This window comes from Erythrolamprus reginae, chromosome 10, assembly GCF_031021105.1.
Source record: "Erythrolamprus reginae isolate rEryReg1 chromosome 10, rEryReg1.hap1, whole genome shotgun sequence".
Lineage (NCBI taxonomy): Eukaryota > Metazoa > Chordata > Lepidosauria > Squamata > Dipsadidae > Erythrolamprus > Erythrolamprus reginae.
Genome location: NC_091959.1, coordinates 49,698,575 through 49,713,342, shown reverse-complemented (window position 1 = coordinate 49,713,342; position 14,768 = coordinate 49,698,575). Strand labels below are relative to the sequence as shown.

General features: G+C 48.8%; 1 protein-coding gene across 1 annotated transcript in view; it reads right to left on the bottom strand.

The window, feature by feature from the left end:
- The window catches only part of ACACB (acetyl-CoA carboxylase beta), a 48,249-nt gene that overhangs the window by 17,122 nt on the left and 16,359 nt on the right, over window positions 1-14,768 (bottom strand). Inside the window, 21 exon segments of the mRNA XM_070763342.1 lie at window positions 885-1,003; window positions 1,124-1,213; window positions 1,302-1,415; window positions 1,502-1,615; window positions 2,400-2,524; window positions 2,613-2,643; window positions 2,645-2,702; window positions 3,627-3,727; window positions 4,804-4,992; window positions 5,257-5,403; window positions 5,545-5,679; window positions 6,729-6,879; window positions 7,537-7,682; window positions 7,865-7,946; window positions 8,993-9,096; window positions 9,266-9,416; window positions 9,662-9,825; window positions 10,784-10,945; window positions 11,584-11,754; window positions 12,606-12,815; window positions 13,667-13,777. Of these exon segments, the coding sequence (XP_070619443.1) occupies window positions 885-1,003; window positions 1,124-1,213; window positions 1,302-1,415; window positions 1,502-1,615; window positions 2,400-2,524; window positions 2,613-2,643; window positions 2,645-2,702; window positions 3,627-3,727; window positions 4,804-4,992; window positions 5,257-5,403; window positions 5,545-5,679; window positions 6,729-6,879; window positions 7,537-7,682; window positions 7,865-7,946; window positions 8,993-9,096; window positions 9,266-9,416; window positions 9,662-9,825; window positions 10,784-10,945; window positions 11,584-11,754; window positions 12,606-12,815; window positions 13,667-13,777 (2,675 nt within the window).

Below are 14,768 nucleotides of genomic sequence, written 5' to 3'. Positions count from 1 at the left end.
CATCAGATGGAGCAAGCCACCGATTTGTGGCCGTAGAAGTAAGCGCCTGCCGCTTCCAAGGACATCGCAGCCGCCCAGCTGGAGCCAAGACCAGCCCGAAGGTCAGAAGTCTTCCAACTTGGCAACTTTAAACTGGTGGACTTCTCTTAGTTGAAGTCCACCAGTCTTAAAGTTGCCAAGTTTGGGGACCCTTAGCAAAGGCCTTGAGGAATGGACAGTTTCCTTTACAAAAGGCTTTAAAAAAAAGAAAAAAGGCTGTCCCTTTGCCACAAGGGGCCACTTTGCATTCTCCACCACCCCCTTGTTATATGGGTCCGGCAGAGCGCTATAATAATAATAATAATAATAATAATAATAATAATAATAATAATAATAATTTATTAGATTTGTATGCTGCCCCTCTCCGGAGACTCACAACAATAATAAAGTGTACAAATCCAATACTTAAAAAACAATTAAAAACCCTTGTCATTAAAGTAGTCACACAACCCAATCAAACCAAACATAAATCGTAAAAGCTAGGGGGCATATTATAGCTTTGCCCCCCCCATGCCCCTCAGACAGAGAGTTAGTAGCCAAATCCGAAGGGCACTTAAGAGAAAAGCCAAGGGGGCAGTTATGGGGCAGCTGAGCTTTGGGGTAACCGTTATCATGCTGCAGAGCCAGAGGAACTCCAGGCTACCTGCTCAAGGTGAGGCTGCTCCCTCTGCGGAGAGACAGGGACACAAATAGCTACTTTGCTCTCAGGCCCCCACACCCCAGGCCTGCAAACTGGAGACCACTGGGTGATATCCTGAATCCTCCCCCGGGCAGACCCACTGCTGCTCAGTCGTGCCCCCCAGCCCCTCGCAGGCCCCATCAAGGCCCAGGGACCCTTGCCCCACCTGTTTGGGTGGGAGGAAGGCAGCATGAACTGGAACTCAACCACGCAGGTGCCGTCCATCAGCTGTCGGTGCTGCAAGCTGTTCAGCTCGTAGGCGATGTAGGCCCGCCTGACGTACACCTGGAAAGGCAAAAGGGAGCAGGGCCCCCTTGCGGGTCTGTGGCCATGGGGCAGTTCCACGATTCTCTCCCAGCAGCTTCACTTGGGCCAAAGGAAGCCCCCTGCCCACCCTCTGCTCACCTCCAGGGCTGCCATGCGGACCACCAGGTTGGCGTGATAGAAGAAGGTGGGCAGGACATCGAAGATGGTGGTTTCCGAAAGGATGAGTTTCTATAAGAGAGGACGGAGCCCAGACCGAGTCAGCAGGTGTCGCTTGGACCTCAGACCTCCCCGGGGAATCGGACGTCCAAGAAGGCACCTTTAGGTTTTCAGGACAGAACTGGTGCCCGTACATGTCGATGGCCGAGAGGAAGATGGACTCCACCTGGTTGTGCCGCAGTTCGTAGGAGGGCAGGTGGGAGGCGATCAGCACCTGGGGGGCAAAGGAGGGAGGGGTCAGTAGACTGCCCCCACCCCAGGCAGCTCAGCCAGGAGGATCGGTCACCCCCGTATCCTGACCTGCCGGGCCCGTAAGGCCACTTTTGCGTGCTCCGTTTTGCTGAGCTGCGTGAGCTCGTTCAGGATGGCCACCAGCTCATCGGTCAAGGTCGGGTCTCGGCCACAAAGCTGATCCTGGACAGCAAAACGAAAGAAAGCTTCAGCTGCGTCACGGCACCAGTGTTGTCTAATGGGGCCCGATCTTCCAGCTGGGATGGGCCCTGCAGCTCTGGGCCCAGATGGGAAAGAGGGGGGGAAGCTGGAGTGTCCCCCCCCCCCCGCTCAGTTCATAGGAACCTAGAAGATTGGCGGCAGGAAAAGACCCCCTGGTCCATCTCGTCTGCCCTTACACTGTCTCCTGTATATTTTATCTTAGGTTTATCCCAGGCATGTTTCAATTCAGTTCCTGTGGATTGACCAACCACGTCTTCTGGAAGTTTGTTCCAAGCATCTACTACACTCTTTCAGTCAAATCATATTTTCTCACGTGGCTTCTGATCTTCCCCCCAACTGACCTCAGATTGTGCCCCCCTATTGTTGGGTTCACTTTCCTATTGAAAACCTTAGAAACATAGAAGACTGATGGCAGAAAAAGACCTCCTGGTCCATCTCGTCTGCCCTTATACCATTTCCTGTATTTTATCTCAGGATGGATCTATGTTTATCCCAGGCATGTTTCAATTCAGAGACTGTGGATTGACCAACCCCATTTGCTGGAAGTTTGTTACAAGCATCTACTCCTCTTTCCCTCAAATAATATCTTCTCACCTTGCTTCTGATCTTCCCCCCAACTAACCTCAGATTGTGCCCCCTTGTTCTTGGGTTCACTTTCCCATGAAAAACCTTATTTAACTCTTTAACCTATTTCAATGTTTCGATCCTGTGCCCTCTTTCCCTTCTGTCCTGCTCTCCAACTCACAATCAAGAGGGTGACCAGCAGGTTCTTCTTGGCCACCTGGGCGTGGGAGAAGATGCACTCCAGGACGGGGGTCATGTTGGGCAGGTGCTGCTCCCTCAGGATGATCACACACTTGTCGTAATGAGCTGCAGCACAAGTGGAAAAGCCCAGGAGGAGCCAGTTGCAGAGAAGGCGCCTCCTTCCCGCCAGCCCCCTCCTCCTCCTCCTCCTCACCTTGCTGGAACTGGGTCTCCACCTGCAGGTACCCGCCTCAGCAGATCCAGCACCACCGACTTCATGTGCCCTCGGATGCCGCTGCGGTACCTGGAAATCGGGGGGGGCGGAGGGCAAAGAGAGGAGAGGCCATGCACGAGTCGCTTAACAGATTCAGGGAGTTGGAAGCAAGCAGGGGGCCCTACATCTGCCTCTGCCTAGGATCGAACTCACAACCTCCTGATTGTGGGGCGAGAGCTCCACCTCTAGGCCACAGCAGGATTTTGTAAGTCTTGGGAACAGACGGTGGAGGAAGAGGGTGTAAGAAAACTCACAAGGCCCCGTGTCCTGACCAGCCCTGTTCCTGTAAGAGGAGAAGATCGGCTCCTCTACAACTATGGGGACATATCACAGGGCCATGTGCAAATGACCCTCAGAAAGAATGGACAGGAGATGTGGACACTGCGTGGTAACCGTAGGACCAAGAAAGGTGGGAATATCAGTGATGGATGAATTCTGGAAAGTCGTTGCAGGAGACACACCCAAAGAAGGAGACGGGAGTGGAAGTGCTGAAGTGTTAGGGAGACCCCCCCCCCAATAAGGGAGTAAATTAGGGGCATGGAATATGAGAGGATGTGGGAGTGAAGAATGTATAAAAATACTGTATTCCCTAGAGATACATGGACTGTTTCCCCGACTTCTCTGGTCTTCTTTTCTTTTTATTTTGTTTAAAATAAAGGTTTTCATCCATTTATTCCCTTGGTCTCCTGGAATTTTCCTTACGGGGGGTGGAAGAGGGTCAGGAACGATTCATTGTTGTCACCTAAGATGTTTTGGGAACAATTCTAGTGACAAAAGCAGAAACTCTTACCGATGCAGGAGACTCCATCCCACTTTTCAAATCACCTTCACCTCTGCAAAAAATGCTCAGGGTGCCCTAGATTCCAGGCAGGACGATCAACAAAACAGGCCGCCTCTCCCTGCTGATGTCCAGGCAGGCAGTGTGGTGGTGTGATTGTCCCAACCCAAACCTACCTCTGCACCAGCTGCACAATACTCTGGGTGTTCATGAAGAAGACTTCCCGGTCCGATTTGCGCTGCAGGGTGGCTGCGTGGCTGTCCAAGATACTGGCAATCTTGGAAGGAAAGAAAGAAAGAAAGAAAGAAAGAAAGAAAGAAAGAAAGAAAGAAAGAAAGAAAGAGGGGGAAAGATCCTTTACAGCCATGGTTTTAAAATTTATTTAATTTATTTATTTATTGGACTTATATGCCGCTTCTCTCCAAGGACTCGGGGCGGCTCACAACATATAAAAGTACAAAAAAATATTAAAAAGCACAATATAAAGGTACAACGAATGTGTGGTATCTGTGTGGTTTGAATCTGAATGAATGGTTTTAATGTTTTAGTCTTTTAGAATGGGTTTAGATCAGTTATTTATATGAATTGGATTTCAGATGTGTTATTGTATATTGTGTTATGATATGTTGCGAGCCGCCCTGAGTCCACAGAGATGGGCAGCACACAACATCAATGAATAATAAGTAAATAAAATACCAAAAAAAATGCAAATTCAGATTCAAAGTCCAATATTAAATCATTTAAAAACCCGATTAGTAATCTAAAAAAAAACCCATTTAAAAAACCATATACTCATTCATACCACAATTTATTTATTTTTTAGATTTGTATGCCGCCCCTCTCCGAAGACTCGGGGCAGCTCACAACAATATAAAAAGACAATGTAAACAAATCTAATACTAAAAGACAATTTAAAAAACCCCAATTTAAAGAACCACTCATACATACTAGCATACCATGCATAAATTCTATAAGCCTGACGACAGAGGTGGGTTTTAAGGAGCTTGCAAAAGGCAAGGAAGGTGGGGGCAACCCTGATATCTGGGGGGAGCTGGTTCCAGAGGGTCGGGGCCGCCACAGAGAAGGCTCTTCTTTTGGGTCCCGCCAAAGGACATTGTTTAGTCGACGGGACCCGGAGAAGACCCACTCTGTGGGACCTAACCGGTCGCTGGGATTCGTGCGGCAGAAGGCGGTCCCGGAGATATTCTGGTCCGGTGCCATGAAGGGCTCAACCTGACCCACTTTTTAAGGCAGGTGGGCTTCATTCCCCAGAATTCCCCAGCCCATCACTACCCCCCTTCTCCTGCTCACTCCGGCCCCGTGGGCTCCTTGGCGCCCCCCCCCCCCCCTCACCTGCTGGCTGGGGAACTGGCAGAGCACGGAGGTGACGTTGCTGGCGTACTGGGCCATCACTTTCCGGATGGACTTCTCCACCGAGGCTGGAATCCGGCCCAGGGTGCTGGTCATGATCTCCTGCAGCTCCAGCAGGGGGAGGGAAGGGTCCCGGAGGGTCCGCATCAGCTTATCCACCCATTCTTTGATCTGAGTTGGGGGGGAAGGAGGTTCGAGGTTTCAGCGATCACGGGAGAGAACCACAGAAAATGTAAGCAAGGGGGAGTTCAGTCTTTCCCGCCTGCCCTCGTTCGCAGCCTTCCTCCTCCTCCTCCTCTTTGCCATTCGAACCCAGATCTTCCAAGGGCTTTCCATGCAAGTCAGGAATATATTCTCAACAAGCCAGGATATATCCCAGGCCAGCTTTTCCCCCTGAGCTTGGTCTTTCACAGGGAAAGGCGGAATCGTTCTCACCTTGGCAGAGAAATAAGGCTCCGGCAAGCAATAGCCGTTCATCACGTTCTGCAGGCTCTCCAGCACGTTGTGGAAGACCTGGTGGAGCTTCTCGCCAAGGATGGGCAGGGGCGGCTGAGGGGAGAGCCCCCCCGTGTGCAGCTGGGCCTGGAGAGGCAGCATTGGCAGGCAGAGGGGCAAAGCGCCAACACGGACAGAACATTATAATCAGAAAACCCACCACTCAGCCGCTTCAGGAGTTTTGCCCTCTCCCCCCCCCCAATGGCCCCCAGCCGCTCCGTGACTCACCAGGTGAACTTTGGTGGGGTCGTTGAGCTCAAGCCGAGCTACCACGCAGCCCGCCTCCAACAGCGTGCCCGGCCGCCTGACGTAGCGGATGATGCCAGACTCCTCCACCGTCAGCGACACCACCATCTTCATCACCTGTTTAGAGGGCAACGGAGCTACAATCCCAATACAATCCATTTAATTTAATTTATTTGATTTACATGCTGCCCAATCCCATGGGACCCAGGGTGGCTTACAATAAAATAATAGAATACAATTAAAATCAAAGTCAAATAGTAAATAGTAAAAACAATAAAAAACCCATTAAACTAACAATAGAAACTCCTGGCTAAACTAAACACTCATACGTGACAAATGAATGACAGTTCAGTTGTGCAACAGATGTCCAAATGCCACCTCCATGTTGGTTGAGGCAGGCAGGGTTCCCATGGGTCCCATTGGTTGGGGGTCCAGGGAAAGGGAGGGTCTTGCCTTCTCCTTCTGCTCAAGATCCCCATGGACAATTGGGGGGACACAGAATGCTGGACTCGAGGGGCTTTGGCCCGATTCAGCAGGGCTCTTCTTAGGTTCTCTCTCTTTCTTTCTTTCTTTCTATCTCCTTCCTTCCTTCCTTTTCTTTCCTTCCTTCCTTCCTTCCTTTTCTTTCCTTCCTTCCTTCCTTTTCTTTCCTTCCTTCCTTCCTACCTACCTACCTACTCTCTCTCCTTCCTTCCCTCTCTCTCTCTCTCTTTCTCTCTCTCTGGATGTCCCGGTGCTGCCTCTATGTTGCAAGATCCCCATGGACAAGTGGGGGGCCATTGTGGGACACATAATGCTGGACTCGATGGGCTTGGGCCTGATTCAGCATGGCTCTTCTTAGGTTCTTATGAACAGGTGTTAACACTCATGGCCCCCAGGCCTGCCCGCAAAGCCATGGAAAGCCAGTAAAGTGGGAGCAGTATGGACATTGGGGGGTAGTTGGTTCCAAAGGGCCAGGGCAGCCACCAAGAAGGCCCAATGACACTTTGAGCATCCAGCTAGTGGACCAAAGATATGCTGCCCAGCACGATGGGAAAAGCTGCTTGACTGGCAGCCAACTAAGAGAGCCAGAACGCTCCCAAAATACGCACATTAATTGATTCATGACAAACAGCCACTTTCCGTGGTGAGGAATCCAGATCCCCCCCGGCCAGTGGGAGAGGTACCTCCATTTCTGCATAGCTGTGACCCCCATAGATGTGGCCCCCATCCTCCACCGTATAATGCAGCAGCTTTCCCGCAGAAGGGGCCCGGAGCAAGGAGGGGTCTTTCTCTTTCTCAAAGTCACAGCTTTTGTTGCCGATGGTGATGCGGTATCTGGAGGACAGAAGCCAGAGAAGGAATGAAAGGGAAAGAAAAATATTTCTTCCTCTCTGAAGGAGGGAGAGCCCCTCGGATCCTGTCCACCAAGCTCATCCACTGGCTCCTCCCAAGGTCCCTCGTCCCATCAAGAAAGGATTGATAATAATAATAACAACAACAACAGAGTTGGGAGGGACCTTGGGGGTCTCTTAGTCCAATCCCCTGCACTACTTCAGACAGGTGGTTGTCCAACCTCTGCTTTAAAACTTGGCATTCAAAACTTCTGGAGGCAACTTCTGTCCCACTGATTAATTGTTCTCACTGCCAGGAATTTTCTCCTTAGTTCTAAGTTGCTTCTCTCCTTGTTTAGTTCCCACCCATTGCTTCTTGTGCTTTGGAGAATAGCTTGACTCCCTCTTCTTTCGGGGCAACCCCTGAGCTATTGGAAGGCTGCTCTGCTGTTTCCCCTGGTCTTTCTCCTCCTCAAACTAGCCATGTCCAGTTCCTGCAGCCGTTCTTCGTTTGTTTTAGCCTCCATTTATCCCCTCATCCTCTCTGTCGCTCTTAGCCAAGCAACCAACCGCAGAGATCAAGAAACGGTTGCGCAACGGAAGGGAAGTGTGTTTGTGAGTTTTTGTGGGTGTCTGGCAGGAGGGCCCTTTGGTCACCTACCGGTCGGGTTCTTCCTTCATGTAGGTAATGTAGCTGTTGCCGTTGTAAGACAGGAGGAGCCCCCCGTCGTTCAGCCGGTGCACGTCAATCTCAATGTGGGTGCCGTTCATTAGAATGACGTAGGTGGTCAGGGACTGACGGGCGACCTGTCAGAAGCCCCAGAAATCACACACACCCCTTTTTTGACTTTCCTTCCAAAGGGAAGTTCCAGCGTGAATGCTCATTATCTTAAAATAAATAAATAAAGGGGGGAGGGGGAGAAACAACTCCCTCCCCGTTATGTCCGAAAAGGAATCCCCCCGTTTCATCCCACTTGGGCCAAACGTACCTTAAGCACGTACTTGGTGTCTTCGTAAATGAGTTCCACATCGACCATATTCAGGAGGGAGGCTGCGGGCAGGACCTGGCCCCTGGGAAACAAGAGAGCATCCCGACCCTTTCAGTTAATTGTCTGTGGAGGGTCAGAAAAGGAGCCCCCACACCACATTCGCCCCACATCCCAAGAGACTCCCAGAATGGCTCACAATTACACTGCTCAAAATAAATAAATAAAAGGAACCCTTAAACCACACAATGTAACTCCGAGTCAATCAAACTCCTGTGAAATCAAATTGTCCCCTTAGGAAGCAACACTGACTGACCATCAATTCCACCTGCTGCTGTGCAAATGGAATAGTTGTGCCAATGAAACATTCCATGAGAATATTCCATTCCTTCAGATCTAGGATGTGTTCTTGGAGTGTTCACTATATTTTTTTGAGGAGTATATATTGTATAAGGGCATATAAAAACAGATGGGTAAACAAAGCGAGTCACTTGCCTACCTATCTCTCTATTTACCTGTCATGTTTACCTATTGATATTTCTACACATTTGTAAATTTATATATCTATACTCATCCATCTATTCATTCTATCTCAATCTCTGGAATAAAAACAAATATATTGTATATAGCTATGTAAAAAGGAAACATAATGAAATGGGTAAAGGTCTGTAGAAGATTACTGTGATATTTGCAGTATACCTTAATCTGTGAAACTCAATAAATAAACCATTAAAAATATATACACTGCTCAACAAATTAAGGGAACCCTTAAACAACACAATGTAACTCCAAGTCAATCAAACTCCTGTGAAATCCAACTGTCCCCTTAGGAAGCAAAACTGATTGACCATCAATTCCACCTGCTGTGGTGCACATTCAACTTTGTACAGAACATTCAGTGAGAATATTTCATTCACTCAGTCTAGGATGTGTTTATTTTTTGGAGCAGTATATAACACCAGGTATTAGGTACTAGGGGGGCAACCTTCCACAGATCATCCCAGCACATCTTAATCCCTGAAAGACTGTTTCAAGCACTGAAGCATTGGCCCCCGGTGAGGCCCTCTGGCTGATGGTGATAAATTGCATGAAATGATGGCCAGGGGCTCAGATACCAGGATGACCCTTTACCTCTCCAACAAATGCAGGAAATCGTCCATGCAGGTCCTAAAGGAGGCATCGGCCACGTTGAGGGCGCCACAGACCACAGCCAATATCGTGTCCGGCTTCTCTGCCTGCCAACGGAGGAGGAACTTGCTCAGTTTGGGAAACATGTAAACATATATCCAGTTTTTAAAAAAATGGTATCTAAAAACAAAGAATACAGACTCGTCTCTCTGTTGAAAGAGAAGGTTCAAAGGATACGAGCATCTGTTCCTGAAAATATGCCAAACCCTTTGCTACCTGCACTTTTTCTGCGATCAGATGATCGAGCCAGCTGATGTCCGTCTCGTTCGTCTGGAAACTCTCGGTCTCCAGCAACTTAACCAGGTATTCGACTGTCGTCCGGAAGTCCCCACGGATGGAGAGCTCCTTCAAGGCGACCACCAAGTTCCTGAAAGGCGAAAGGCCAGAGGCACAAAGTCCCCACCGGCTCTGCTTCTCTCCATCCCACTAAAGGGAGGGGGAGCTGACGGGGTTAGGTTTGACCACCCCAAAGCAAAGCAGGAAGTAGAGACCCCAGAGGGTGGACGGGTGCCCCATCAAAGCAGAGCCAAGGGAGAGTCCCAAGGGGCCTCCTGGGGTGGCCGCCACAAGGTCCCCGTCCCCCACGAAAGCCCAGGCGAAGGCAATACTGACGAGATGGCCTCCTCGCGGTTCTCTCCCCAGGAGAAACAGTGTCCAAACTGGGAATCGGCAAATTCGTGCAAGCCTCCCGCGGCCGCCACGCTGAAGTATCCCCAGACATTCTTGTTGCTGCGGAAATTCAGTTCTTGCACGGTGCCAGAGCTGGGCTTGAAACCCTGCAAGGGGCAGCAAAAGGCAGGTGAGGGCGGGGGAGGAGGGGGCAGGAAAGGCAGACTCACCTTTGGCCGAATTGGGGCCACATTAAAACCCTGAAGAGCCTCGCAGGCAGCCCTTGGCCCCGCTCCAGAGCCAACAGGGAAAAGGCATTTGAGCAGGTAGAAAGTGAAGTTCTAAAGTCCTTAGAACCAAAGGTCCATTAGGTCTGGGGGTAAGAAGTGGTCTCCTTCATGACCGTTTAAACCAGGGGTCCCCAAACTAGGCAACTTTAAGACCTGTGGACTTCAACTCCTATGCTGGCTGGAGAATTATGGGAGTTGAAGTCCACAAGTCTTAAAGTTGCCTAGTTTGGAGACCTCTGGTTTAAACGGTCACAACTTTCCTCCCTTTCAGGGGTCAGCTGCAATTTTACAGGTTAATAGAGGTGGAAGGGACCTTATAGGTCATCTAGTCCACCCCCCACCCCCACCTCAAGCAGGAGACCCTACCCCATTTCCGACAAATGGCTTAATGCTCCTGGTTGTTTATGGGCACAGTCCCCTCATCCAAGGCCACAAAGGGAGCCCAGGATTATTTTCAGACAGTTACCAAACGGTTTGATGATTCAATTATCAATTATTCAAACTCAATCCGCCTTGATTGGAAAACAAAGAGTGGTCTTTTTTCATTGTGTCCTGTTTCCTGTATTAGATATTTGCACTCAATCTCATTACTTTTAGCTACCAGTTGAAACAGTTACAGGGAGAACATAAGGAAGGAAAGGCACAAACCCAACACTTTACACAAATAGGAACGTGGAGGTTTGTTTAGGATCGACAGAGTATGTTTTAGTGACGCTTGCCACCATTTTAATCAAAGGATTCTATCCTCTTACAACACCAGCTAGAGCCCACCCAGCCTTTCTAGGCATTTATACTCCTTGAAAGGAAGACAAGACAGGTCTTTAACTCCACTGACTTCATCGGGGTTTTCACTGGTGATTCGTGCTGCTATGACGTGGCCCCTGGGGACGGGAGCGTTGCTGGGGCCCTCAAAAGCGATGGGATGGTCCCCCCAGGGCGACTCTCCGTAGAGAGCTCGGATGTCCTTGATCCTGTGCAACGGGACACCCATGGCGATCTGAAAGGGGGGAAAGACAGAAAGAAGAATTGGTTAAGACTTCTTAGCGCTTCTTCTGAAGGGAAACTAAAGAAGCTTAGCTTCTTTGCAACATAACATAGAAACATAGAAGATTGATGGCAGAAAAAGGTCCATCTCGTCTGCCCTTATACTATTTCCTGTATTTTATCTTAGGATGGATTTATGTTTATCCCAGGCAGGTTTCAGTTCAGTGACTGTGGATTGACCAACCACGTCTGCTGGAATTTTGTTCCAAACATCTACTACTCTTTTAGTCAAATCATATTTTCTCCTGTTGCTTCTGATCTTTCCCCCAACTCACCTCAGATTGTGCCCCCTTGTTCTTGGGTTCACTTTCCTATTGAACCTTATTTAACCCTTTCACATATTTAAATGTTTCTATCATGTCCCCCCTTTCCCTTCTGTCCTCCAGACTCTACAGATTGAGTCCATGAAGTCTTTCCTGATGAGTTTGATGCTTAAGACCTTCCACCATTCTTGTAGCCCGTCTTTGGACCTGTTCAATTTGATCCATATCTCTTTTTGTAGGCGAGGTCTCCAGAACTGGACACATAAAGCCAAGTCCTTCTCTCTCCAACACACTTCAGAGCTGCTGCTGGACTTGAGAGCAGGAATACCTGGAGCTGAGCAGCTGGTAAATTGACGTCCGCAATCATTTCCGTGCAAGGATGTTCCACCTGCAGACGGGGATTCAGCTCCAGGAAGTGGAAGCTCCCTCCTTCGCTGTAGAGGTACTCAACGGTCCCGGCACTGACGTAGCCCACCATTTTGGCAAGGCGCACTGCACACTGGAAACACAACACAGTTGGGTTAGGAATACACAACTTCCTGGGATGTTAGTCAAGTACAAGGGCTCCTGGGGAGTCAGTGGTTATGTTTCCAGGCAAAGCAGGGGGTGTAATCTCAAAGAATCCATTACTCCTGCTACACAATCCCTGTAAAAGCTCTTCCTTTTAATGAATGTCACAATAGAATAGAATACAATAGAATAGAATAGAATAGAATAGAATAGAATTCTTTATTGGCCAAGTGTGATTGGACACGCAAGGGATTTGTCTTTGGTGCAGATGCTCTCAGTGGACATAAAAGAAAAATATACACTTGTCAAGAATCATGTGGTACAACATGATTGTCATAGGGGTCAAATAAGCAATGAAGAAACAATCAATATTAATAAAAAATCTTAAGGATACAAGCAACAGGTGACAGCCCTACAGTCCTAAGTGGGAGGAGATGGGTGATAGGAATGATGGGGAAAAGCTAGTAGTAATAGTAGTGCAGACTTAGTAAGGAGTTTGACAGTGTTGAGGGACAGAACTCAACAGACACATAGTTGGAAAACCCTGAGTGACAAATAGTCTCCCTTGCTTGAAAAAGCTGCAAGAGTGAAAAGACCCTGGTTCAAATCCCGCACTTATTTGGGGCCGGTCAAGGTTCCTCGCCCCCAATTTATCTTACAGCACAGTCAGAAGATAACAAGGGGGTGAGAAACAAAGAGGAACCCTCCTCTTCCGCCACGTGGGGAGAGAGAGCGGGAATAAAGCCGAGGAGTGAAATTGCTCCTGCTCTGGGCCCCCCTCCTGAGAAGCGACGCCTGTGGCCGGCCTTTGTCCCCCACTGGGCCTTTGTGTGTGCGCACCTTCTCCATGTACTCAAAGACGGCCGGGGGAGCCACAGTGGCCGGGGCCTCCTCGATGATCTTCTGGTGCCTCCGCTGGATGGAGCAGTCCCGGCTGAACAAGGAAATGGCGTTCCCGTACTGGTCAGCCAAGACCTGGACTTCGAGATGGCGGGCGTGCTGCAAGAACTTCATCACGAAGATGGGGGACCCAGGGACCTCGCTCTGCACCTGTCGGGCGAAGGGCAAGGAAATCGGGCAAAGGGCCAGCGTCCCCACATCCCCCAAACAGCTGGCTAAACTCCAGGGTTACTACTCTGGGTAGTAAGAGTGCAAGAATAAAAACCCCTTGATTAGTTCAAGTCAAGCAATGGAGCTGTCTCTCAGGGTGGATTTCAAAGGAAGCCGAGGGAAGAGGATTTCATAAACTAGGACAGGGGTCCCCAAAATTTTACACAGGGGGCCAGTTCACTGTCCCTCAGACTGTTGGAGGGCCGGAATATAAAAAAAACTATGAACAAATCCCTATGCACACTGTACATACCTTATTTTAAAGTAAAAAACAACATGGGAATGTACTATTTGGGGGGGGGGGAGAAGTCTGAAATTCATATATGTTTATGTTTTGTTTTTAATTTTATTTTGTTAACATCTGATTGTAGGTTTTCTTGGCTTATAGAAAAATGTACAAAGAAAGAAGGAAGCACTTTGGCATAATGGTTAATTAGTTAGAATATAATTGGTGTACTTTTTGAAGGAACATTAAGGAGGGAATTTAATTAAAAGAAAATGAATGTAACTAGATGACAAAATTAGAAAAAAAAACCTTTTGCAACTTTTTTGATGATTGATATTAGTTACTAACAAAATACCGCATTTTAGTCATAGAAAATTAGATGGAATACTGGGTTGTGTCACTCACCCACGGGTCAGATAAATGGCCTCAGTGGGCCACATGCCATGTAGTTTGGGGACCGCTGCACTAGGACAAAGACCAGGCTGGTCTTCCTTCTTCGGAGGAACACGAACGGGGAGGGATCCCCGAAAAAGAGGGGAGAGTCCCAGGACAGCCCCTCCTCTACCTGTCTGAAGCGGGCAGGGAACTCCTCCGCCCCTTCCACGATTCGAATCCCTTTGCCGCCTCCACCTTCTGAGGCCTTGATCATCACCGGGTAGCCGACTCTCTTGGAAGCCTGGCAGTCGAGAGGAAGAAGAGGAAGGAGGGAAGGAGGAAGCCCAGCCCTGAACTCAAAAGGCGCCTGACCGGGCCTGTTCCCAGGACGTACAACCTTGGCATTCAATGCAGAGAGGCACATAATGCAGGGCCACCGATAGCTGCATTACGTGCTTGGCACAGGTGACCTGAACCAGTAAGACCAAGTGGCACAAAGTCATGCGCTCAGCTGCCAACCGCTTCATGGCCCCTGCAGCACTTTGCCCAAATTCTAGGAACATGCGAACAGAGTAATCCTGAAATCCAGGCTTCTTTACCCATTTATTCATTTGTACATATTTTAATCCTCTATTTTATATTTTACATTTCACGTGTCATATACATTATTTTAATTGTGATGCTTCTGACACGAATAACCAAACATCACCACTTATTTGGCATGTTATGCCCATGTTACACCAACACTCTGCAGTTTGCATTGGTTGCCGATCAGTTTCTGGTCACAATTCAAAGTGTTGGTTATGACCTATAAAGCCCTTCATGGCACCGGACCAGATTATCTCAGGGACCGCCTTCTGCTGCACGAATCCTAGTGACCAGTTAGGTCCCACAGAGTTGGCCTTCTCCGGGTCCCGTCAACTAAACAATGTCGCTTGGCGGGACCCAGGGGAAAAGCCTTCTCTGTGGCGGCCCCGGCCCTCTGGAACCAACTCCCGCCAGAGATTAGAATTGCCCCCAACCCTCCTCGCCTTTCGTAAGTTTCTTAAAACCCACCTCTGCCGCCAGGCATGGGGGAACTGAGATACCCTTTCCCCCTAGGCCTTTACAATTTTATGTATGGTATGTCTGTACATATGTTTGGTTTTATAATAAGGATTTTTAACTGTTTTAATATTGGATTGTTATATGCTGTTTTTATTACTGTTGTTAGCCACCCTGAGTCTACGGAGAGGGGCGGCATACAAATCCAATAAATAAATAAATAAATAAAATGGTGTCCAGCCAGAAAA